This window comes from Lygodium microphyllum, chromosome 13 (assembly GCF_053477565.2).
Source record: "Lygodium microphyllum isolate KBCC chromosome 13, Lygodium_microphyllum_v1.1.10, whole genome shotgun sequence".
Classification (NCBI taxonomy): domain Eukaryota; kingdom Viridiplantae; phylum Streptophyta; class Polypodiopsida; order Schizaeales; family Lygodiaceae; genus Lygodium; species Lygodium microphyllum.
In genome coordinates, this window is record NC_141147.1 from 149,496,633 (window position 1) to 149,524,507 (window position 27,875).

The 27,875-nt window shown below is 38.6% G+C and overlaps 1 protein-coding gene across 2 annotated transcripts in view; it reads right to left on the reverse strand.

The window, feature by feature from the left end:
* Window positions 1–4,706: 4,706 nt before the first annotated feature.
* The window catches only part of RUG3 (Regulator of chromosome condensation (RCC1) family protein), a 130,266-nt gene continuing 107,097 nt past the window's right edge, over window positions 4,707–27,875 (reverse strand). Inside the window, exons 5-6 of one of the 2 annotated variants that reach the window (XM_087690627.1) lie at window positions 5,638–5,793; window positions 4,707–5,517 (exon numbers count right to left, since the gene is read on the reverse strand). In XM_087690627.1, the coding sequence (XP_087546753.1) occupies window positions 5,474–5,517; window positions 5,638–5,793 (200 nt within the window). In that variant the 3' untranslated portion in view covers window positions 4,707–5,473. The remainder of the gene's footprint in view (window positions 5,518–5,637; window positions 5,794–27,875) is intronic. The other variant, XM_087690626.1, reaches the window with a different exon arrangement.

The following is a 27,875-nucleotide window of genomic DNA, read 5'->3' on the forward strand; positions in this document are numbered from 1 at the left end:
TATTGTTTGATATTGTCTTAGCCATTGTTTCTCTTTGCATGGCACTTGTATTGTAGTCAATTGGACTCTTTTGACTTGCAATTAAGTATACCTTATCTATTGTCGTCATTATGGCTTCTTCATTGGCTTTTAAAAAATGTGCTATTCAATATTGGAAAGCTTAATGCAGAGAACTTTTCATATTGGAAAGAGAAATTATGCAATATATTGGTTCAAAAGAAGTAGGTGAATCCAATCAAATATAATGGAATTAAGCCTCGTGATATGGATGTAGATGTATGGGAGGAATTAGATGAGTTGATATTCTCCACTATTATGTTGACACTCTTAAAATGTGTGTATTTTAATGTAAAAGATATGGCATGTGTATACGGTGTATGAAAAAATCTTGGTGATTTATATGAAAAAGAAAGTGTAGCCTCAGATTTATTGGTTGAAAAACTCATTGAACTATGCATGGAGAAGGGGGCTTCAATGTCTAATCACAAGAACGAGTTTAAATGCTATTTTCAATCAAATTGGCATCTCAAGAGATCACGTTCTATGAGTTGGTCAAGGCTAAGTTTCTATTAGTCACCTTGTTTGAGAATTGATATATTTTTAAGACTACCATTAGTAACTCTGCACTTGTAACCGCTCTTACTAGTGCTAATGTGGAGAGTAGTTTGCTTTGAATAGAGAGAATAATACAAGATTAAATAATTTTGATGCATTTAGGAGGAATGCCAAACCCTAGGGAAAACTCTTATAAGAGAGGTAAATTAGAAGGGAAACATAAAAAATGACCACTTCAGATGAAAGAATTAAAAAAAGGCAAAAAGAAAAACGAGAATGATGATAAAAAGGAAAAGAAAAGCAAGACCTAGATAGATGAGATAAACCTTTGCAACAATGATGACGGTGATGTTTTGTATGTATCCTCTTTGGGTGATGCATTCTTGGTTACTGTGGATAATGACATGTCTCAAAACTACCTTTTGGATTTTGCAGCATTGTTTCATGTTACCACACATAGAGAGTGGTTCTCTACTCATAATCTTGGAAAGACAAGATGTGTCCATTTAAGAAATAACTATGCACGTACAATTCTTGGCATTGGGAATATACACTTCTCACTACTAAATGATTCTTATTTTGTCTTATAGAATGTATGACATGCTTTAAACTTTGATAAAAAGTTTAATCAATACATGATAGCTTGATGATTTTGGTTATATAGAACGATCTTTGGTGGTGTTAAAGACCATGTTGTAGCTATCACTAAACAACCATTTGTTTCATTTTGGCATCACTTTTTGGGACAATGTCAGTCACTTGAATGAAAGCTTTCTAGTGTTTCAACTCTCTTCCTTGTCTAAATTTTTCTAATCTTGGATTTTGTAAGCATTGTCTCTTTGGAAAGCAAACAAAAATGTTGTATAAGAGAGGTAGTGGGAGTAGAATATCAAAATGACTTGATTTTATGTATAGTGATTCGTGTAGGGTCAATGCCCATAGTTTCATTAGGTGAAGCATCATACTTTTTTACTTTTATAGATGATGCCATAAAGAAGATATAGGCTTATCCTCTTCACAAGAAGAGTTATATGTTGTATACATTTCAAAAGTTATTGACAAGGTAGAAAATTAGTCAAGAAAGAAACTTAAGTGCCTGAGGATTAATAATGGTGGAGAATATACATCACATGTTTGTACGAATTTTTGTGTAAACCATGGTATCATGAGTGAGTTGATAACTCTTGAGAATCATGCTCAAAACGGTATAGTTGAGAAGATAAACATGACCACTCAAGAAATTATATGTAGTATGCTCTCTAATTGCTAGTCTCACTATGGATTTTGGGCTAAAATTGCAAAGACAACGATTCATTTGATCAACAAGCCTCCTACCTAACAAGCATTGGATAACAAGTTACCAGAGTAATTATGGTTATGATCACTTGCATGTTTTTGGTGTGACACATTTATGCATATAATTAGGGAAAAGTGGAGTAAGTTTGATTCTAAGTTCAATAAATGTAATTTTCTTGGCTATAGAGAGTTGGGTGAAATGGGCTATGGCTTGTGGGATCTTGAATCTAGAAGGGTAGTGTGAAGCTATAATGTTATATTTGATGAGAATAAGATACAAAAGTATCATATTAAAACAATTAAGATGCCATGACTAGGGATGGTAGTCATAAACAACAAAGGGCTATGCAATTGAATATAGATTCTTTGAAAAATAATGGTACATGGAAGTCAATCTCTTTACGTAAGGGCTAATATGCACCACCGTGCAAGTGGATCCACAAGTTAAAGATATCTCCATCTAATATTGATGCAAGATTTGTAGCCAAAGAATTTAAGCAAGAGAAGGGGAATTGACTTTAGATATTCTATCTAGTAGTAAAGCCTTCATATGGTTCTTGGTTTGATTGCTAGAGAGGATATTAAGTTGATTCAAATTGATGTAAAGACTGTGTTTTTATATGAAAATTTGCATGAGTATTTATATAGGGTAGCTTAAGGGATTTGTTGTGGAAGGCAAGCAATTAGTGTGTAAGATGTATAAGAGATTATATATTGTTCAAAAGTCTATCATGGTTATGGATGCTTTAAAAAAAGGTTATATGAAACCTTTGACATGGACTTGAAAAATAATGATCACATTCTTAGTATGTGCATTATGTGAGATCAAGATTTAAAAAATACTCTATTTATCTCAAAACAACTACATTAATAAGATATTGAAGTATTTCAATATGACAAGGAAGAAGGCTAAGTGTTTCATTACATCCATATTTGAAACTTGGCCACGGGGACAATCCCAAACGACCAAGGTTTTTTATACATCTACAATTCATAGTTTAATTAATACACCATGGTTGCTACATGTTTAAACATCATCTATATAGTAGGAGTTATTAGTAGGTATATGGTGGTAAACCTTGGTAAAAAGCATTCGGAGGCAATCAAGAGTATCATGAGATATATGAACCATACTATATTTATGTGTATATGCTTCAAAAGAAGAGATGTATATGTTCTTAGATATGTAGACATTGATTTTGTAAGGAGTGTAGACTCGAGAAGATCCACTATATATTGTCTTTACTTTCACAGGTGGTCCAATATCTTGGATCACTTGATTGCAACCATGTTCTACTTTATCTACCATCGAGGTAAGGGTATGTTGCAACCATAACAAGGCTTGCAAGAAAGCTATATAGCTTATGCATTTAGTGGAAGACTTGGGCATTATGAGATGTGCTAATATTGCATTGTGGTGGTTAAAGTGCCAATTAGTTGACATGGAACCCTATCTTTCATACAAAGACAAAGCACATGGAGGGTGAAGTATCACTTTATTAGAGATTCTTGAGAAAAAACATAGTGAGCTCATTAAGATCCATATTGATGATAACCCTATAGATCTTCTCATAAAGCATTTACCCTATGAGTACTTTATACATTGTAGAGTGTTGATGAACATTGGATAATATCTTCACTTTCTTCTTTATACTTCCATAAATGTATACATTGAAGTTTCTAACTTATATCCCATCATTGATTTCCTCTCAATTAGATTGAGACATCTAATAGTTCACACTTTCATGATACCCAAAATCTAAGATCCTAATCATAGTTTTAAACATGACAAAGAGACCTAAGATCTCAATTAGTAAAGGGGATAACAACTTTGTCAACCACCAAGATATATCCTACATTTTGACATATTAAGACACTATTCTCATCAATCTCATTATATGCATCACCACAATGTTACATATGCTTCTAAAAACTATTGTTTCTATTCTTATTGGTCTCATTATGTACACCACCCCAACTTTGTATATGATTTTGAAAATTATTGTTTCTAATCAATTTTATACATCTTGTGCTTAATCTTAAGTTTCTATATCTCGTCTACTCTCATCTTTTATCCATCTACTTTTAACTCATCATAATCCAAGCTTATTATTGCCTTCATTGATATATTACAAATCCAACTTACCATATATCTAGCTTTTCTTGTCACACTATCAACCAAAGTTTTTAACATATGGATCCTAAGATAAATATCATAATTTCTAAGAGAAATAATGGACAAATGCATTAGGATGAAGCTATATAGGATTTGGAGATGGGGTTCTAATTTCTAAGAGAATTGATAAAAGCATTAGAACAAATCTAAAAAGGTTTCTAGAGATTGCTCTATGGATAGGTAGATATGCTAAATTATTCGCCCTCATAAGGTACCACCAATGATCCATTGTGCTTGAAGTTATAAGGCCCCCATTATGAGAAGCCATGTGTATTGGTTGGGTTTTGACTTGTATGTCATAGGAGATCTATGTGATAATGGTGATCTTTGTAAGTCTAGCCTTTAGGTTAAATAGAGTAGTTACGTTGATATCAAGGCACAATGTATCCAGTTGCGAGGTATGGAAGTTATCAAGGACCTATATTTTGGGATCCAAGAGCCATGAAAGCGACCCCTAGATAAGGGTCTCAAGGCGGCCAATGACCCCCCTAAAAACTCTAGCCTCTTTAAAAATATCCCTAGTTTTTAAGATCATGAAAATACTTTTAATTCATGAACTTGAGTGCAAAGGTGGATTAAAAATATAGGTCTCCATTATTTTCTTACCCTCACGTTTTTTGGGTGATGGTTTGGTATAGATGAGAAAACACTTAAGACTTGAAATATAATTCGAATGGCGATTCATTATATATGATTGTTTGCAAACTCCAAGCTCTTTATAAATATCCCATGTTCCTTAAACCTAGGTGATATTTTTGACATATATAATGCAAACTTAAAAGTTGCAGAAGCACACTAGGCAACAAACTTCTGTAATTTTCAGTGCTTTGAGATTTGAGAACTAAGTGTGGGCTGCGATTGTTCACAGTATATTGATCTAAACTCATTATTGTAGTTTACATTGTCAAAATATTAACCACATTTTGGGGGAATACTTCACCAGACAGGCTGTGCACCTCCAAAGGAATTGAGGAGACCACTTGTTTGCTTAATAGGAACAGCTCACACAATGCTCAGGACTCTCTTGCTTTGCCTTTGTTTTCCTTCATAAAAATAGCAATCTAGTGATTACACAATCTATCCCATTCTTGCCTTCTCCCTCCCTTCCAAAACAATAAGGAAATAAAAACCTGACCGTCATTGCTTGGTAAAATAGCAGAAGATTTCCGGGCCAATACTGAGAACTCCCTCACACTGCCTTTTGTTCTCCTCCATAAATATACCAACATACAATCTCTTCCATGTGAGCTCGCCTTCTTCCTCCCTTTCAACAATGGAAGTGACAAGCATAGCTGTAGGATTATCTGTTTAGGCTCAATTTAGCTTAATACAAGACCAATGCCATGAGCAGCTCCAAGGGCAACACCAATAAAAGACAGATTCGACACAATCTGAGTTGGCAAGTTTTCAGCAATGACTTTTCCTGAGAACCCCAATTCAGAGTCCCTATTTTTGCCCCAACAATACAATGCTCCTGTATCTGCAGCCAGCTGACCAAATTTCAAGATGCAGCCTCAAACATATAATCACTTAGCATAATTCAATACGAAAATGAATACAAAATGCTAGAGAAATGGATGTTCAAAACCAACAGGTCTTAGGAGGTCTACCTGTGATAGCAGCAGTAGAGAAGCTTCCACATGTTATGTAAACAACACGTACATCACTTAAGGCTTCAACAACTTGTGGTAATTTACCATTCTTGAATGTGCCATGACCAAGTTGGCCATTACCACCACGACCCCATGTCAATACCTTGCCATCATCTACATAACATGGGATGCATATTAGCAAACTTATTACCGTTGATCCCCAAAAACAGTTACATGGAGAGGTCCAAAAGTTATCTTGCTACATTGGCCAAATAACTACACTAGCTCTTCCTTGTCAGATTGGTCAAAAAATAAGACAAAGTCATCCGTATGTGATCATGCTTTAACCTGGTAATCAATAGTTCAGAGTCTTAACAGAAAAATATCTTCTCACTAAAGACATAAAGGTGCAAATCTGAAATCCAAAAGGGCCCACCTCTTCACAAGAAAGGGACAATTATCTGCCCCATAAGTCTTTCAAATTAGATGCCAAGCAGCTCTCTCCCAGAACTCTCAACAGTGCAAACAAGAGAAAAACTGAAGAATCTGATGAAGCTCATCCTGCTCTTGTGAACTCTGCCTTTAAAAACTCAATGTCTTACACTAAAAACCTCAGAATCCTAGTTCCCTAGAGGAGGACAGAACACTCCAGGCAGCTGAGGATGCAAAACATCAATTCACTCCCATGTTTCCCAACTCCTGCCAGTGCCAGTACAACAAACGTATGGATTGAATATCACTACTCTCAACTTGTACAAAACACTAGATCCCAATCAAACCCACCATGACCCAATCAAACATATGGACTGAAGCTGTCCATCACTACTTTCGAATTGTGAAAACACTAGGTTCCACATTGACAAGGATATTGACATTGATTGCAAAAATTTCGCTTGAGTTGTCCATGATGCATGTATATATTGATGGGTTCATCTATAATTAAAGCTAATATTGCCATGTGATAAAGGACGATGATGCATGTAAATATTGATGCTAAGTTGAATCTCCATTTGCATTGCATAGGATCATGAATTATGATAAATTACATTATATGAATCATTTTTTCTTCCATCTGGAATAAAATGTTTCTAACATTTTAGGAAACTTGTATGAAACCTATGAAATGTGTTTCATACCTCCCGTTTCAGAAAACCTTGGCAAACTATGCAGGGCCAATCAAACTCATCATAAGCATGGATCTCAAAACCTAAGGATTCTTAAATCAATGAGTTGGCATTCGGTCTCAATCTCAGTTCAATGTCAAGTAACTACTACTCCCATGGACAGACCCCTTCCTCCGAATCTTGCCCTTATACCTCTCCTGGGAGAACTCCTGAAAATTATGACCCGAACGGACGTTCTTGCAACCATTGTCTCTCTGCACAAACTCTACTACCTCCTTGGAAGAGTCACTTACAGTTTCCCTGGCTTTAAACCCTTTGCTGCATTGCCATACTTACATCAACAAACAAGTATCTACACAATGAGATTGTGATACAAGAGCACAAAATTTGTAAATATGGCGAAAAATGCACCCACTTCCTCATCTGCTTTTGCTGGAAGGACTCGCATTCTTTGCACTGCTGCAATTTGTAGCTGGTCAATGTGGAGTGCTGAGATTGGCTCATCTCAGCTCAAGTGTTCACACTGTATTGTTATGGTCACAACTCATAAAAGCCACTCTATCTCAAAGAGCCATCAATGGAGAACCTTGCATAGAAAAGAGTCTTTCAAAATTCCATCATATAACTCATCGAGATGTATGCAAATAAATCATCATTAACAAAATGCATTTAGGAATTCCAGTTCTTCAAGTCATGGGTGGTGACAAAATGGACCCACCCCCTTAACCGTGTGTGTATGTGCACACGTGCACGTGCAGATGATTGGAGGAAGAATCACTTTACATATATAATCTACATACTTCTATTTGCAATTTTGGCTTGTGGATTACTACACAATATTGTTGTAGGCAAACTCTAGTAAAGGTAGATACTTTACCCTATGGCTCAAGTTAGCCACTTGTATTGGGCCTTATGGGACATGGACCTATACATACCCTTGGAAGAATCCATGGCACGACTCACTTCAAGACTTCATACCTAGGGTACCATGTATTTTCTTCACCCCCCTGCCTCCACCACCCTTGGGGCAAGACTGTTCCATAGAATAGCTGGTGTGATGATGAATGCCAAGAAATTTGTGCTCACCTCCAACAAGAAGAACCACGAGGCATGCATGATCTTTCGCCACCTAGTGTGGAGAAAGAAGGCAGCCTACTTGGGCAAGTTAGAGAATTAGTTTTATCAACTATTCTTGAGGCAAGACAGCAAGGTGGCATAAAAGGCATTCTAGAAGCCCAGAGTCCATACCCCTATTCTCTCCAAAGACATTGCACACATATGCAACTTCATTGTACTAAGTGTATGGACAATGTCCTCTTCCTTGACCACCAAAGAGCAAACCTACCTCCTCCACCTTCAACATAGCTAGGTTTAAGACGCCATTGATGTACTACAAAATGGTTGAGCATAAGACCTGATGGACTGATAGCATAGCACCTCTCACACACAAGGGACATTTTGTCACTAGTCCTAGTTCACATGTTTAACAAAGTCTGTTGTGAAGGCCTCCCTACCAATTGGTTAGCTAATACTATAGTACTAGCCCTAAAAGTTAGAGATTCTATGATTCCAACTGAACCATACGACCATGATAGTTGGTGTTATGTCCTTCGACATCCGGATGGACACTAGTAGCATTGGTCACAATGGTCATGAAGTGACTTAGTGCAAATGCACTAAGGGCACTTAGGGTTTAGGGTAGTCAAGTTCTATTCATAGGACTCATGGCCCTATTGTGTGAATTTATCATTGTGTGATCACTACCATAGTTGCATTCGTACCAGTACAGACTGGTTCATTCCATATGGTTCGTATCGTACCATACAGTACGTATTCATACCAATTCATATTAAAAAAAAGACTACTTTTTGCCCATGAAGACTATCCATACAATATCTTCCAACCTCCAAGCCTTATGTTTATTATCATAATTTCAAGCCTCTCTCACACACTCTCTCCCAACTTCCAAGATGAATACACAATTCTAAGTCTCTCTCTCTCTCTCTCTCTCCCTCTCTAGAATCAGAGGAGCACATGATTATGACATGCCTAGCATATGCACACATATGGGCTGACTTTGATATCCCTTTACAAGGGCCACTTCACCAGTTTTTGACCACTACTCCTATATCGAAGTTAGGGGCTCTCATCACCCGCATGTTATGCTTTCGGGAGAACCAAGCTGCATAGATCGTTCTCACTGTAGCTACCCTTTCCTACCATGGGAGAGGAGAATCATCGTGTATCTGGAAAGGTCCCATGGGTCATAATTTGGCCTTCCATGGATGATAATAAACTCTCTCTCTCTCTCTCTCTCTCTCTCTCTCTCTCTCATAAAGAGCCTCTCTATGTATCCATCCTACACTTTGCTTTTTTATATGATGTATGATGTATCATGTATACACTCCCATGTGTCTACTAATAGCACATTGCGTACATTGCACATCAAGTTTTGCCTTGTTATCCTTGTGTATCCATCTTATTAGCTTAAGTGACATTGCTATTTTAGCTCTACATATGTTGTTACATTAATAAGGTAATTTATGGGAGACTGGCGCGAGGGATGACCATCTGGGGGCCTTGGGCACCCGAACGGGGTCAAGGGGAGTGTAGAGGGTAAGAGAGTCTAAGAATAGTAGGACTCACCTGAAGCAGATGGCTGGCAGAGGAAACGGGAAGAGAGGAGCCAGCACTCATCTAGGCGAGGTTGGGAGGCGAAAGAAGGAATCACTCGTGCCATTTCATACACGCTATACTTCATACATGACCGTCGTCAGGAGTTTAGCTACTACTCGTCTGCTCGTTATACATGCTATACTGGTAATAGAGCCGACGGGTCCTATCCTTTCGAAGAGCCGACGGGTCCTGTCCTTGCGAAGAGTGGCGGGTCCTGTCCTCACGAAGAGCCACCGGGTCCTGTCGTCACCGGGTCACGTCAAGTAGCCGTTTCACGAGATTGGCAACCAGGACACGTCAATCGACATTTTTTGTGTTAATGGTGGCGACCACGACGGACGGGGGCAAAACGGATTACACTTATTGTTAATATTTCTGCGGGCGATGGCGATGGGACTAAGTCCCGCTTTAGTCTTTAATCTTTTGGTTCACAATCTGTGTTCCCACGTGACCTGATAGGGGGTGATCAATTACACCCATACCCAGTACTCCTGCCAACAGGCCGTGTTCCCAGCTGCCTCGTTCTTCTTGCCATCTCTACTTTACAGAGATCATTGACTTCTGTTTTATTGTAATCACGGAAGTACCCCAACTTTGTACGCAAATTTCTTATATTTGCTTTCCAATTCCAGTGTATTAATGGAGGGGAAAGGGAGAGAGGGGGTAATCAAGGGCTTTAGTTCTAGGGACCACCCTATGGTAGATTCCCATGAAACGGAGATACAAGAAGAACAATGGGAAGAATTTGTTGCCACACGAGAACAATTTGATGATCTAATTGCTCGTGTGCAAGCACAGGGGGTTCAAATGGAATTTCTCATAATCCAATGTTAAAAGATATGAAACCCCCTTAGTTTCACGGGGAGGAAAAAGACAGAAATAAAGACACTATCTTTAATTCTCCAAAAATGGGAGGATTTGCACAAACTTAAAAATACTCCACCACATCTCCAAGCACTGGAGGCCAGTTTAACTTTGGGGCCAAAGGCATATAAATGGTGGCGAACTTTAAAGGAGACAAATAAAATACCTGAAACTTGGACTCAATTTGAATTGGTCTTTTTGAAAGAATTCCTTTCTGAAAATGAAATGAAAAGAAATTGGGAAGATTGGGATTATGTCAAACAAAAGGGAAAACCCCTGCTGACATATCTGGAGGAATATCGTGAGATAATCCTCAAATTGGAAGGAATAGATGAATTTCAAAAGACAAGAGGATTCATTAGGGGACTAGATAAGGCTTGTAAAAAGAAAGTGAAAAGGAGTTCACCTAAGACGCTTGAAAAGGCAATTAAATTTGCATTAATCAATGAAGATAGTACGCGTCCAGGTACACTCACTGGTCTCACTGATACGGAGCCCAAGATTAAGGAATTGGAAATCTCAAAATTTGTAGGCAAATTTGAAAGTAAAATGCCATTTCTTAAGGGCAAGAAACAACCCTTTGAAAAGAAACAATATGTAAGGCCAAAGTTAAGTCAAGATGACTTTGATAAGGCCAAAAAAGAAAGGCTGTGTTTCAATTGCCTATCCCCTAACCATGCTGCCTGGAATTGCCCTCAAAGGAAAAAGGAGGAAGATAAAGGAGAATAAGGACAAGGGCAAGGGAAAAGAAAAACAAATCCATGTAGTACAGACCCTGGAATTAAAGGGGCGTGAAAGGTATAAATCTTTAAAAGGTCTTGCATAAGGATGTACAACACAGGTGTTGTATGTCAACTTCTATGTGGCAGTCTACCTTTGGGCCACATGATTTAGTTAGAGTGCATGGATTGATAGCTCGAAAGAGGGGTTAGAGTCATGATTGATGACTTTGCTACCCACAATTTCATAAATTATGCACTGGTCAAAAAATTGAAACTTCCCCAACAAAAGAGTGGGCATCAATATGTTCTTCGTATGATGCAAGGTCAGGATAATAAGATATGGGATACAATGGTATCCAATTTGGAAATTGAGATCCAAGGATATAAAGATAAACTTGATTTCCAAATTATGAATATGGAAAGAGCAGATATTGCTTTAGGGAGGGAGTGGCTATGGGGATTGGAATCATCCTTAAAACGTAGTTATCATCATAATACACTGGAATTTGAAAGGGATAGTAAGACTTTTGTGATTCAAGGCGAACATGAAGTATGTGATAACCCTTTGTTGTGTTTCACTGAAGTTCAGAAGCTGATAAAGAAGGAAGCTTGTGAGGTATATATGTTATGGTTTCTTCCTACACAAAACACTTTTATTTTTTGTAATATAAAGCAACAATTTTCTTATGTTTGTGAGTTGAATGTAAGTAATGAATTAAGTGGCTTGATAGATGAATTTAAAGATGTGTTTCCTTTTGATTTACCAAGTGGCCTTCCACCAAATAGGGGTGATATAAATCACCCAATTGACACAGATAGGGATACACACCCTATTTCTAAACCACCTTATAAGTTAAGTGAAACACAGCACCAAGAAGTTGAAAGACAAATTAAGGATTACCTTAATAAAGAGTTTATATAACCTAGCAATTCACCTTGGGCTTCGCCAATTTTATTAGTAAAGAAAAAAGACTGTTCTATGCGACTTTGTGTTGATTATAGAGCACTTAATAAGATAACGGTGAAGAATAAATTTCCTATGCCCAGAATGGAAGATCTTTTTGATCAATTACAAGGGGCAAAATTCTTCACAAAAATAGACTTAGGATCACGCTATCACCAAGTAAGAATTAAGGCACAGGATGTTCCTAAGACAACATTTTGTACTAGATATGGGCATTATGATTTTTTGGTGATGCCTTTTGGCCTCACTAACGCACCAGCTACCTTTATGAAGCTAATGAATAGTGTGTTACAGCCCTATCTAGGACATTTTGTAGTTGTCTTCTTGGACGATATCTTGATCTTTAGTAGATCAAAAGAAGAACATTTGGAACACTTATGATTAGTATTCCAATTGTTAAGAACACATTCCCTTTATACGAAGAAAACTAAATGTGAATTCTTCGCACAAGAGGTCAAATATTTGGGGCATATTATCTCGAAAGAGGAAATCAAGATGGATCCAGAAAAAATAAGGGCAATTATTGAATGGCCATCTCCAAGGAACCTGGAAGAGCGCAGATTTTCCTAGGATTATCTGGATTTTATCGTAGATTCATTCGAGATTATGCCAAAATAGCTATTCCAATGACATACCAACTTAAAGGGAAAGGGAAGAGCTTTAATTGGGAAACAGACCAAAATGAAAGTTTTCAAAAACTTAAGGTAGCTATTGCTACAGCTCCAGTACTATTAATTGTGGATCCCAATAAACCATTTGTGGTTGAAGCCGATGCCAGTGATAAGGCGATAGGCGCGGTCTTATTACAAGAAGGTCGACCAGTTGCTTTTGAAAGCAAGAAATTAGACCACGCAAAACGGAATTATTCTGTTTATGAGAGGAAGCTGTATGCAATAGTACATGCAATGAAGAAATGGAGGGACTATCTGTACGGTGCCAAACTTTTGATCTTGTAGGATCATGAAAGCATTAAGTGGCTTAATGACCAACCGGATCTACAAGGACAAAAAGCCAGATGGGCCGAACTTCTTCAAGAGTTTGACTATGAAATAAGGTATAGAAAGGGGAAGTACAATATAGTGGCTGATGCACTCAATAGAATGCCCATCATAAATGAATTGAGTTTTACTCAGTTCACTTCCGATTTACTTGAATCTTTGAAAGGAAAATGTCAGGTTGATCCAGCATATTCCAACATATGGGAAGCAATAAATAATGGGGATCCAAATGCAAGAGCCTCCATAGAGGAAGAAATATCTGAGAATGTTCATCAAGGAAATGGAGCATCAGGGATTGCTCAAATGAGATTAAAGTGGAAGAATTTTACCATTGATAATGGTTATTTACTCTACAAGGGTAGGGTATGTGTCCCGAAAGATAAAGAAATAAGGCGCCAGATACTCTTTGAGTGTCATGATACCCCTAGCACGGGACATCCAGGAGTTAATAAGACTTATAGTCTTATTAAAAGGCAGTTCTACTAGCTTGGAATTAATAAGAATGTCCTTGACTATGTGGTTAAATGTAATAAATGCCAGGTTAATAAAGCTGAAAGATTGAAAATGGGAGGACTTCTCCATCCATTAGAGATTCCTTCGGGAAAATGGGAGAGTATCTCCATGGACTTTATTGTTGTGTTACCCAGAACACAAAGGGGGCACGACTCTGTCTGGGTGATTGTGGATAGGTTAACCAAAATGGCTAGGTTTATTCCAACTTCAATTGATGTTAAAACACCAGAATTGGCTAGATTGTTCGTAGAGAACATATACCGATTGTATGGCCTTCCAACAAATATAGTTTTTGATCAGGATAGAAAATTTGATAGTCAATTTTGGCGTGTTGTATTTAGGAAGTTGGATACTAAACTTAGTATGAGTAGGGCGGATCATCCGCAAACTGATGGGCAAACTGAAAGGGTTAACCAAATCCTTGAAGATATACTCAGGGCATACGTAAGTAAAAGGCAAACTAATTGGGAATAGTATCTACTAATAGCAGAGTTTGCATATAATAGTGCCAAGCACTCTTCCACTGGATATAGTCCATTTATGTTAATGTATGGGTTTCAGCCCAGAGCTCCTTATGCAGCAGGACTGCATAAGGAAAAGGTTCAGGCAGCCAAGGACTTTTTGGAGCCATATCATCGCAACATAGAAACATCAATAGTGACAACGAGCTATTTATATTTTGTAATATTACATATTGTGTTAAGTATGATTATCTTTTTCTTCATTAATTCATTTGTTATGTTAGGAATTGCAATCATTTCTTATTTTAATCACCTGCTCTTTTGTATATGCGCACAAGACAATCAAGAAGGAGAGGAGGAAACAAGCTCAAGCGAATGTAATGCTTAAGACAAGGGTAGTAGAAACAATGACATTGAATTTGAGGGTAGTTCACTAATGTATCATGTGCACCATCTTAGATTATATGAATAGTATGTTAAAATTTGCTTAAGAAAATATTAAGAAAGCTCAAAATCGAGCTAGAGCTTATGCAGATTCTCACCGAAGAGACATCTCCTTTGAAGAAGGAGAATTGGTCTATCTTAAGGTGCTTGAACAAATTAAAACCACGAAAACGGGACGATGTCCAAAGCTTTCACCCAGGTATTGTGGTCCTTTCACAATACTTAAAAAGGATGGGAGGACAGGCTTACAAGCTTCAACTACCTGCTGGTAGTAAAACACATCCAGTTTTTCATGTAAGTAAGCTAAGGAAGAAGCTGGGTGATTTGGATAATCTAATCTTAAATGATAATATTGAGGGGCTATTAGATGATCAATCTAATCCATATGAACCAGAAAGAATATTAAATGTTCGTAACAGACGAACAAGAAATACTATTTATCAAGAATATTTGGTCAAATGGAAAGATTGTTAAGCTCAACATGGGAGCGAGTAAGTACCCTAAGGAAAAGGTTTCCCAATTTACAATTGGACCTTCCAAGTATCGTTTTCGAGGACGAAACTGATTCTTAAGGGGAGGGAAATGTTACATTAATAAGGTAATTTATGGGAGATAGGCACGAGGGATGACCGTCCAGGGGCCTTGGGTACCCGAACGGGAAGAGAGTCTAAGAATAGTAGGACTCACCTGAAGTGGACGGCTGGCAGAGGAAATGTGTAGAGAGGAGCCAGCACTCATCTAGGCGAGATTGGGAGGCGAAAGAAGGAATCACTCGTGCAATTTCATACACGCCATACTTCATACTTGACCGTCGTCAAGAGTTTAGCTACTACTCTTCTGCTCGTCATACACGCTATATATGTGCTTTATCATTTGTAGTTCAACATATCCAAGGCAATTTTTTATTTCGTACTAATAGCATATCGTACCTCATAAAATCTTAAGGTACCAATTAGTACCGTATTTTACCGTACCGTACCATATTGTACTTAATAGCCTTGATCACCACTCTTAGACTCTTGGCCCATTGGTTGACACATCTGTATACCAAGATAATGTGGATTAATGGTATGGGACACCAACCCTTGGAATGTGGTCATGACCTGGAGTGTTGCTATCTCCTAGGCTAGAGGGTGAGCCCATTTGGCTCTACAGCTAGAAGAACAATTTGATGTCCAGTCCCTTTTAAGGTGGGTTTGGCTCGCGTCGTGTCTCGTGTGCAAGTTGGAAACTTAAGGGGACGTTTCATTGGTATTAGAGTGTCAACCTACAATTGGACGCGAGGTTTGATGATGTGCACAAAACCATTTTTACTTACGAATCATAATGATTCACGCTTGACGGGTATATCTTTATCTCGTTATGGGTGGTATGGGACACTACTGGCAGGAGAAGTGAGCATGACTAGCACATGTTGTGGGTTTTGACAATTGGAGTTCCGAGAGCTATCACTCTAGGGCTATGGTAGACCATCATTAGAAGCTGAAACCTTGTAGACTGGGTGAGGATTAGAAGCTGAAACCTTTTGAGGCTGCCAAGGGCAAGAGAAGACCAATCAACAGCAGGAGACAGCATCTACAAGCTGTTGAGACAGGGCAACAACAATAAATGACTAATTTTCTTCAGTTCTTTGCATCTACAAGCTGTTGTGGCAGGGCAACAACTGCATTTGACTGATTTTTAGTCATTTTTCACGACAAAACTCTAAGTTTTCTCTTTACAGCTTTCCCTCTCATCTCCCAGCCATTTCACAGCTTTGCTCCGAAGATCTCAGCATTTGGACCCTTGGAGGCTAAGAAATTTCAAATTTCTCTGATGTAAACCCTAATCTGTAGCAGAAATTAGTGTTTAGCAGCAGTCTTGGAAGCTCCAAGACTTGGATTCAATAGAGCTAAAGCTGTTTTTAGCCTATTCAAGAGGAGGGACTAGCAAATAATTAAATTTGGGGCATTTTCAATCTCCATCAAAGCGGGTGAAAGCCAATTGATTGCCTCAATTAAGGGGCAAATTAGATTAAAGACTTGCTGGTGATTCATCACAGCAAGGGGAGTTGAAATACCGAAAGGGATTGGGAGAATCCCATTGTAAATCAACTTCTTCTTCAATAAAGCTAAAAAAATACCGAAAGGGGCGCCAATTTTGGGGTCAATCGGGTATGCATTGTCCAAAATCAGTTAGGTAAATACGTATTTTCAGATTTGCACTAATTGTTTGCTGCTGTAATTAAGTTGTAATCAAGGATTTACCACCCATCCACGGAAGGAAGGCTGGTTACATGGTTCCATTGCCGGGATACCATCAAATCCTTTGAATTGGTGGACCCATGGTACTTGATTGCAACTTGGGATCATTGCATTATTGCTGAAATTGTTCTCAACAGTGAATTACAACAAGCATGTCTTCACATGGTGATATGGGATCAAGTGGAGAGGATGTGCCACTCCTTGGTCAATCATGTGGTGAAGGGGGAAACGCAATGACTAATGTTGGGCATGGTTCTCAGCATGGACAGCATATTGAAAATGTGGGAAATGACCCAAATGTTGGCAGTTCAATGCATCAAGAGGCTGATGACTAGCAAGGGGCTGAAGAATTTGATGATAGCTTCAAGGATCGAATGCGTACAAAAGCAAATCTTTTTGCTGAATTGCCAAAGGATCCCCAGTTTACTTGATTCTTGAATGCCCCAAAGGACAACAAAGGCAAAGAGAAGAAGATACCTTCTATAGCTTCAGGACAGCCATAAGAATCGAAGGAAATGCCTAACCCTTCTTTAGAAGAGTCCACAATGCCTGATGAGCACAAATAGTTACTATTCGTGGGGCAGCAAGTGCAAATGCATGGCCAACTTGGTAGTGCCCATCCATGGGAACATGGGCAGCAAGGCAATTATGCATATGCAAGCATGGGACAAAAGTTGCTATAAGTTATACCACACACGTATTTGGTGGTATTTGATGCCAGTTGTTGGTCTAGGTCATTCATTTGGCCGTAAGTGTCAATTGTTAACTAAAAATGTAGCATTTAATGGTACCTAACACCAATCTGATGGTCAAAGATGGCGCAGAGACACTCGAGAATGGAATTTGCCTAGCCAATTTAATTATTGGCCAGTCATATTATTTTTCAAGGCACCGAAATAATTATTGGATTAATTTTCGGTAGTTAAAGACTGAAAATTAATATTTAATTATGAAAAATGCTGAAAAAACCATTTCAGAAGGTTGCCACTTGTTAAAAATACCCATGCAAGACTAAAAAACGTCTTTAGAGGCTGGATAAATGCATTTTTATAAATTCAGCTTGCAAGAGAGAGGGAGGAGAGGCTAGTAGTCTGATTTGCAGCCATTGGAGGACCTTTTGAGACTGCCAACGGCAGGAGAAGACCAATCAACAGCAGGAGATAGCATCTATAGGCTGTTGAGATATGACAGCAGCAGTAAATGACTAATTTTGTTCAGTTCTTTGCATCTACAAGCTGCTGTGGCAAAGCAACAGTTACATTTGACTAATTTTCAATCATTCTTCATGACAAAACTCTGAATTTTCTCTCTCTACAGCTTTTCCTCTCATCTCCCAGCCATTTGACAGCTTTGCTCCGAAGATCTCAGCATTTGGACCCTTGGAGGCTAAGAAATTTTAGATTTCTCTACTGTAAACCCTAATCTCTAGTAAAAGTTAGGGTTTAGCAGCAGCCTAAAAAATTCCAAGACTTGGATTCAACAGGGCTAAAGCTATTTTTAGCCTATTTAAGTCGAGGGACTAGCAAATAATTGAATTTCGAGCATTTTCCATCTCCATTAAAGCGGGTGAAGACCAATTGATTGCCCGAATCAAGGGGCAAATGTTGCTATAAGTTATGCCACACAGGTACTTGGTGGTATTTGGTTCCAGTTGTTCGCCTAGGTCATCCATTTGGCCATAAGTGTCAACTGGTAATACTAGAGAAGTGGCGTTTAATGGTATCTAACGCCAATTTGATGGTCAAAGATAGCGCAGAGATACTCAAGAATGGAAGTAGCCTAGCCAATTTAATTATTGCCCAATCAAATTATTTTTCAGGGCACCGAAATTATTATTAGATTAATTTTCAGTATTTCAAGACTTAAAATTTAATATTTTGAAAAATTTGGGAAGATTGCCACTTTTGAAAAATGCCCATGCAAGACTGAAAAACGTCTTTAAAGGCTAGAAAGAGGCATTTCTATAAATTCAATCTGCAAGGGAGAGGGAGGGAACGCTGCTGGTTTGATTTACAGCCATTCGAGGACCTATTGAGGCAGCCAGGGGCAAAAGAAGACCAATCAATAGTAGGAGACTAATCAATAGTAGGCTGTTGAGGCAAGGTAGCAACAGTAAATGACTGATTTTCTTCAGTTCTTTGCATCTACATGCTGTTGTGGTAGCGCAGCAACTGCACTTGATTGATTTTCAATCATTCTTTGCGACAAAACTCTGAATTTTCTCTCTCTACAACTTTCCCTCTCATCTCCTAGCCATTTCAAAGCCTTGCTCCATAGATCTCAGCATTTGGATCCTTGGAGGCTAAGAAATTGCAAATTTCTCTGTTGTAAACCCTAATTTACAGCAAAAATTAGGGTTTAGCAATAGCCTTGGGAAGTGTGCTAGAAATTGTAAGCTCCAAGACTTGGATTCAAGAAGACTAAATGTGAATTTCAGCTCAATTTAGGTGGAGGACTAGTCCGCCATTGAATTTGGGGCATTTTCATCATCTATGAAGTGGGTGAAGGCAAATTGAGTGCTCGAATCAAGGGTCATTTCTGAAAATGTATGCTGATTGCTTCTCTCAGTCACTTCCACGACAACTATCGCCTGAAAGGCCAAAAGATCATGGCATAGATCTTATCCCTGGAAGTAGCCCACCTAATAAGCCACCCTACAGAGTTAATGCAGCCCAACAGGAGGAGATTATGACTCAAGTAAATGAGCTCTTAGGAAAAGAGTTGATTCAGCCCAACTCATCTCGTTTTTGTTCTCCAGTGCTTTTGGTGCAGAAAAATGATGATTCATGGCGTATGTGCATTGATTATCGTGCTCTAAACAAGATCACGATAAAGAATTACTTTCCGATTCCTCGGATCGATGATGTTACGAATAGATTGCAAGGGGCAGCCATATTTAGCCGTATAGATTTGAAAAGTGGGTATCATCAGATATGCATTAGTCTAGAAGATGTGCCTTAGATAGCTTTTAGGACATCTTTTGGATTGTATGAGTTTCTTTTTATACATTTTGGACTTACGAATGCTCCTGCCACTTTTAATCGGATGATGGATCGTTTCTTCAAGCCACATAGAGAATTCGTGGGCATTTTGACACTATGGCATACATGCAAAGATAGGGCAACCAGAGTACTTTGGTGGTGGCACTAGTTTTCATGCTATGGTTGGACAGGAATCTCATGTATGGCACTATTCCTTATGGTATGTAGCAACCAATGCGTGGTGTGCAAGGCCCAATGTATCCAGGTATGGCTAGTTATATGCATAACCCCATATATAACAATGTTGGCATGATGTTGCGGCACAAAGCAACAAGTTTGGCAATGCATATATACAATCACTGTGTTTAGGATTCATAGTATTAATGCTGGTCATGCAAATGCTTTGTATAGTGTTGGTCATAATGCATGCAATATATGGGCACCACACTAAAATTCTCATTATCCTTCCATCTGCACATAGATGATCAATTTGAAGAAGCAAATTCCACAATGTTAGATCTTTTGAGGTGCTATCTCTCAAACCATAAGACACAATGGAAGCAATATTTACCCTTAGTTAAGTTTTCTTACAATAATACAATGCATAGTTCCATTGGCAAAGCTCCATTTGAGATGATTGAGGATGGCAAAAGGATACCACCTATCTTACAGACTAAGGATAAGATCTTTGAGGCTGATTGTTGTGTGGAAAACTTGGATGCAATCTATACAAAGATTAAGTATGCACTTCAGAGATCATAGGGAAAGCAAAAGAAGATAGTTGATTGCCAAAGATATGCTTTGCAGTTTTTGCAGAGGGTGATTATGTATTGCCGCAGTTTTGAAAATGCAAGGCTAAAAAAGATGAAAGAAAGAGATTATATCCGAAGTTAAGTATGAGATACTATGGGCCCCCGCCAAGTGTTGGAAAAATATTAGTGATGTGGCATATTGGCTGAAATTACCTCCACATTGGTGGATACATGATGCCTTTCTTCACTTTGTTGAAGCCTTTTCATGGTGATGTGCCAAGGATATGTCTACTGAAATTCAGCTTGAGGTTGAGGAGCTGGATGAGATTTTGGTACCTAAGTAAATCTTGGCACATAAGGAAAGAAAGATTGGAGGTAAAGTTTCTAGGAGATATTTTGTGAAGTTTCAAAATTATTCACCAATGGATGTAAAATGGATGAAAGATGATGACTTGGCAAACCATCCTCAATTATTGCAGCTTTACCTAGATCCCTTTCCGTTAGAGCTGACTTCAATTCAAGCATAGTCATGTTCAGCAGAGTAAGGATCCAGAGTACTACCTGATGCTCATGGGGGAGGTAGCACTTCCACTCCTCCATTTATGGACAACTCTCATATGTAGTGGATCTCAAATGCATTCAGCATGCATCTAAGATATTGTACTGACAATATGTTTGCCATAGAGTCACTACTAAGTGTGCTAGTCACTGTGAGATGTATGCAAATGAGTATGGTTGTTATTGCGGCTCTAAGACTAAACTTTTGCATCAGTTTGGGATCAATTCATGATTAGTTGGGCATGAGTTTTGCCCTCCGTTTAGAGACAAAAATTTTGATCAGTTACGGCTCAATTTTTGGTCAGTTTAAGAACCATTTATGGTCACTTTTGGGATCAGTTTTGCTTCACTTTTCACACTAGTTACTGATCAGTTTTTGCAATCAGTTTGTGATCAGTTCTTAGATCAGAAACAGCTGGTTCTATGGACAACAGCATATTAGTAAATGCCATTGACAGTTTTAACCATGGTTTATTTTGAGAATATGCTTTATTATGGTTTTTGAAGTCAAAACAGTTAAGAAACATGAGTTATGTAATATGGATGCATCCAATGGGTCTCCAGCAACAATTCTAGACTAATTTTCAGTTTTATGTTATGTATATGCTAGCAAGAAATTTTCATCAGGTTTGGGGCATATGACATGGTTGGGCAATAGCGATCAATGTTGTCACTATGATGCCTTCTAGAAATTCTAGTGCAGTATGCTTTTCCTTTGGCACAATGCAGTGCAATCGAGGATGACTTCAAAGATTTCAAAGGGGTGGTTTGTCACAAGGACGTCAAAGGGGTGGTTTGTCACAAGGACGTGAAATTGTATTACTTTGCTTAGCATTTCATTAAAACTTAATCAAGTGTACTAATGTCACTTGCACGTGTGAGATGTAAGACAATTATTTCATAATGTGGAGCCTAAGACCCCAAGATATCAATTAACGCCAAAGGCAAAAGTTATAACACGTTACCTGATAGGTACTAGATGGTACTCGATGTCAAATTTGGGCCTAGACTAATTTATTGGCCAACAATATCAATGGTAACATTAGAGACTAGGCATTAATTAATTAATTAATTAATGCTACTCTAAGGGTCAATAGATACTCAAGGATACCTGGAACAAAATTTAGCCTAGCAAATTTAATTATTAGCTGGTGAAATTAAAATTTTTAGTATCACAATAATTATTAAATTAATTTTAAAAAATACTATTTTAAAAATTAATTTAATAAGTTGGATAATGCTAAGAAATGGCATTAGAAGACTATCACTTGGCAAAACTTGCCCATGCAAGTAAGAAAAACATTTTTTAAGGATTGACAGAAGTCTATTCTAGCCATTGTGAGAGAGAAACACGCTATTAGATAGCAAGGAGACACTGTTGATGTGATTTGCCAACACCAAAGATCAGTCCTACACTATATGATAGCAATTTGGAGCCCTACAAGAACAAGTGAGAGCAGCCCAAGGTCCTTTTGGTGCAAATGACAGCATACAAGAGGAGGCAACAATCTTTTGGTGGTCCTAAGTTGTAGGTGACAGCTTTCATGATTGTTTGAGCAAGGCAATAGTAGCTTTTCAATGTTTATCACGACAAAACAATAAAATTTATCTCTCTGCACCATTCTTTCTCATCCCGTAATCATCTCTCAAGTTAACTTAGCACTTTCTAGCAGTTTGAGCCATCAGGGAAAGAGATTTTAGTCAATCTCTACTGTAAACCCCAATTTACTACAAAAATTAGGATTTTCACAGCCGCCTTGGGATGTGTATTCGAAATTGAGGGTCTAGGACTTGAATTCTAGTAAATAAAATTCAAGAATTTTAGGAAAATTCAAGAGACCTACCAAGCAATATCAAATTTGGGAATGAATTTGTCTTTCAAAGAGTAAGGTGAAGACCAATCCCCAAGCAAACCAAGGGGCAAATTGGTTTGGTGGCTTGCTGGTCAGTGTTGATAGCAAGAGGCACTTGGATTAGTGAAGGAGATCAAAAGATCTTAGTTGTACTCCTTCCATTTGCAAAATAAGATAAAGAAATACCACAAGAGGGACCAATTTTGGGACCAAGAGGGTGTCCAATGTCCAAGATTAAAGTGATACAGTGTGCATTTTGAGTTTATCTAAATTTTATACCTGTTGTAATTAGTGCTAAATCAGGTTCTTTACCACCCTATCCGAGGAGGAAGGCTGGTTTCACTCAATCTCTTCTTACTTCTCATCTTTTTCTTTTGGTTTTCAAGCTCTCCACTCTTCTAAGTTGACTCCTTCGTCTCTTTCTAGCTTCTCTTCATTCTTCCTAACTTTTTTCTTTTTTCATTCTTCTACTTGCTTGATCTTACTCTTGTTCTTCTCATCTAGTTCTATATTTTCTTTCTCACTCATCTTCTTTCTTATTAACTCTATCTTTTCTTCTCTCTCTCTTTTCTTCTTCTTTTTTGTCTCATCTTTTCTTCTATCTTTGCTATTACTCTATCTGGCAAATCTTGCCTTTCTTCTTTCCCATCATCTTCTTCTATCTCTTTCCATTGAAGTGGCAGATATGCAATGAAGAAGCAATGGTCAAAAATAGTAATAACTGAGAGAGAGAGAGAGAGAGAGAGAGAGAGAGAGAGAGAGAGAGAGAAACGTATGCAACATTAGAGAGTAGAGAGTGTGAGATGCATGATGTGTGGGTACAATGAGTTGTATCTCTCTTAGGTTTTTAAGATAGATATATGTAAAGTACGAGTGCTAAGGGTGCATTCATACTCAAGCACGTATAAAACACACAATGGCCCTTTATTCCCACAATCTTCCACCTAAAGGCAACATACCTTAAAGTTGAAGAAAAGAATGGTTGTTTGAGCAGGGCAACAACGATTTTTTAGTGTTTCTTATGATGAAACTCTAAAATTTCTCTTTATATATCTTTCTCTCTCATCAACAAGTCATCTATCAAGTTATCTCGGTATTTTTCAATAGTTTGAGCCATCAAAGGAAGAGATTTTAGTCAAGCTCTACTATAAAGCCTAATTTACAGCAAAAAGTAGGGTTTTGATAGCCGCCTCGAGATGCGTGCTCAAAATTAAGGGCCTAGGACTTGAATTCCAATGGCTGAAATTAAGAAATTTCATGGAGATTCAAGAGGCTAGCCAACCAATATACCAAATTGGGGGACTGAATTTGTCTTTCAAGGAGCAAGGTGAAGGCCAATCCCTAAGCAAACCAAGGGGCAAATTGGCATGGAGGCTTGCTGGTCAGTTTTGACAGCAAGAGGCACTTAGATTAGTAGAGAAGATAAAAGGGTCTCATTTGTACTCCTTCCATTTGTAAAATAAGATGAAGAAATACCGGAAGGGACACCGATTTTGGGATCAAGAGGGTATCCAATGTCTAGGATTAAAGTGGTACAGTATATGTTTTCAATCTATGTGAATGTTATGCTTGCTATAACTAGTGCTAAATCAAGTTATTTACTACCCTATCCGAGAAGAAAGATTGGTTTCACAAGGTGAGCAGATTCTTCCGATTGAGAAAGTCCTGCAGATTGAGGATACTACTCGTTACGTTTCACTAGAACCCAATTTAGTTCTTGACCTTAGGTCTAACTAAGGACACTTTGATGTTAGGGCAACTAAGTCTTAGAGATAGGTCTCAAGGCTCTATTGTGCACATTCATTATGTGATCACTACTCTTGGACACTTGGCCCAATAGCCGACACATCCGTACACCGAGATGGTGTGGGCTGGTGGAATGGGACGCCAACCCGCACGATGTGGTCGTGACCCGGAGTGCCGCTAGCTCCCAGGATCGGAGGTGAACCCATTTGGCTCTATGGTTGGGAGGTGAGTCTAATGTCCAATGCCTTTTATTGCTGAGTTTGGTTTATGTCATATCTCGTGTGCATGTTGGATCCTAGCGGGACGTTTCACATGGCCTCTCTAGTTGGTTCCATCATTGCCTCCCACTAGACTAGTTTTTTAGGAGTCCTAGGTCATTCTTCAAAACCTTTGGCTAGTTCCACTTCCTTTAGGTTACCATAGGCTTAGCTATACTTTAGCATTTTTCAAGTCTTCTGTTACACACCTAGTCTGCTATATTTCATTCCTTCCGATGCATCTAACACTCAACTTTATTTTTCGTTTAGCACAGTACCCCAAGCATCTCAATTTGAAGCATCTGGTATGCATGTTTCTTTCTTGATCCTTTCATATTGGGTTTTATATTCAATTCAAGACTGACATGATAGGTATTTTACCGATCCTAACTAGGCAAAAGGTTTGTTTTTCGGCTCTTGCCTTGGTCAATATTGCTGAGCTAAAACATGCTTTACAGCTGATTAGCATCTTTAAACAGCCCCAAATATGCTTAATTAATGAAAAACACAAAATTGGTGTGCGGTTCGAGAGAGTTTCAATGGTCCCCAAAACCCTAATTTTTTGGAACACCCTTCAACATCTACAAATCAATAGGCTACCCACCATTCAGCCTCATTCCTCTTGTGCAGATTTCAGCCATCAACCTTCATCCACATGGCAATCCTACCCTTACTATTGCTCCCACTCCTTCCACAACTCCTCCAATGCATGGCACCTTCTTCCTTAGTTGTCGCCCACTATTTGGCACCCTCCCTCCAACTGCATTCAGCATCCCTGTCATCGCCAACTTCTCTTGCTACTTGCATTTGGACTCTACAGCCCTTGGCATTAGGTGGCAGCCCTCCCCCAACATTAGGTGACCCGTTGCTTGCATTTAGCCCTTCTCTCCTCTAGGCGGCAACTGGTGCTCATTCTCCTCCTCCTAGCGGCTTCTTTTCTGCTGTGTTTGCAACTCTCTGGTGTTGCCACCCTCCTCTAACATCATCCTTGCAATCGCCTCAACTTCCTAACTCTCTAGTGATTAGCATTTGATGTTTCCTCGCCTTCTGTTACTCCGACTGGTGGTGACAAAACTTGGGATCCATCTCCGATGGATGTCACTCTCCGACGCTCCATAGCTCAGGCCTTGGGCATTCTATACATTCTCACATTCATTTACAGCATTCATTCACTTCAAAGGCTCTTATCTCTATGTTTGTCTTTGTGTTAGAGTTTTGAGTTTTGCATTTAGGGTTTGAGTTTTCTTGTCACTGTCTGAGTCTTTGTGTTTCAGTCGTGGTCATACATGCTATGTTTCCTCAATGCAAACCCTAGCATATCTTCATATGGCATCAAAGTCGATGCTGTAAACGCCCCAAACAACGTAGTATGCTTAACAATTATGATATTCGCTTGTTTTCGAGATTTAATATAAAAGAAAATGAACACTTATAGTTGAAAATGAAAATTACTCACAAAATTACAGCCATGAAAATGTAAAAGTAATGGAGACAAGATTGAGGGTTGAAGATGGGCAAACCCCCCCCCCCCCCCCCCCGAAGGAATGTATTTCTGCTCAACCCAAGTCCCTTAGGGAAGAGCTCAATTACAATCAACCTAAGAGTGAGGAGAAGTAATTCTCACTCTCACAAGATCATGCAAAGATGTACAAACACACATGCATTATCTATTATGCAATGATAAGAACTGATTTCTTTACGGTATGAGAGAAGAAAGAGGGGAAATCAGCATTTCTCCATTGTTGATCAGCAGTACATGGATAGGGCTTGCTTCTTGTTGCTAAAATGGAAGAAAGAGCTCGAGAAGGAGGTGCTATAATAAATTTACAAGCTTGCTGTCCTGTAAAACAGCAGTGATAGAAGAGGGAATATGGAGGAATTTGATAATGGAAAAGTAGGGAATGATGATGGGGATGGATGGGGCCAGTTTCTGGCTATTTGTGGGTGTTGTACATGAGTTTACAGCAAAGAAAAATGATGTTGAATGAAGAAAAACGAGCTCTTATTTATAGGAGAGGGAAGAGCTAGTACAAAAGGGGAAAGTGGAGTAGCACAAGACAAGTGTCCAGCCACATGTCATGAGATGTGACAAGTGGTAGAACTCTTGGAAACTTGTGTGACAAGTGTCTTGACACTTGTCTCTTCTCTATGGCTTTCCTTTTTGGGCTGAATACTGTCAAGAATAGAAACAACCAAATTTAGTAAGCACAGTCGGAGTACAAAATTTACTATTTTTAAAATGACATCTCTATTTTTTAGAACTAGCATTTTTAGGCTAATTCGAGGCTCCTAAAATTTAGGGACCCCCAATATGGGTGTCATATGAAAGTTTTGTCCGTGTAAATCGCAAAAACGGTATCAGAATCTTCATGTGACTTTCTTATGCAAAGAAATGTGCATTTCAAGCTTTCATCCCACACATGCACATTGTACAAGCATTTCATGATCATGCCATCTTGTTGATTGTAACTGTCTGTTCTGGCGGATCTAGCCCACACTTCAAGGCATCAATCCTTTCTGTGTGCGAGTCTAACCCTGATATGCGTGAGTTCTGGTCATAGGCGCCCAATCGGGCCACATAGGTGGAAGTGTGAACTATCTTTTCTCTAACCCACCGCGTGGGTCCACCATAACCTGTGACCACTCATCAATGGCCAGCTCCAATGCACTTTTCTTTATATCTAATTAGTGCAAAGGAAACAAATTTAATAAATCATTATATAGACAAATTAATGAAAAAGGATACAAATTCTGTTTCTATAGAGTTGTGACAAATGCTCTTATAAAGAGTATCCTACGGTGATTATGGAGGCTAGTCTTTGTGCGAGACTCGCATGCGAATCGATTCTAACTCATAATGTCTCAAGCACCTTCTTCTAGGAATCCTATGATGTTGTGTCAAGCTTCTCCATCATTGAAGACTCTGAGAAGGTATTATGGTGTCGAGGAGGAGGTAGACACACCTTCACCTTTACCATCTTCTTCTCCTATTTTTAGACACCTTACAAATGAGGAGTTTAAGAAGTTCTTGCGCATCACGTAGAGTCATGTTTACATCCCTCCAACGAGTGCTACTACTCCATCTGGACCGATTGGTGAG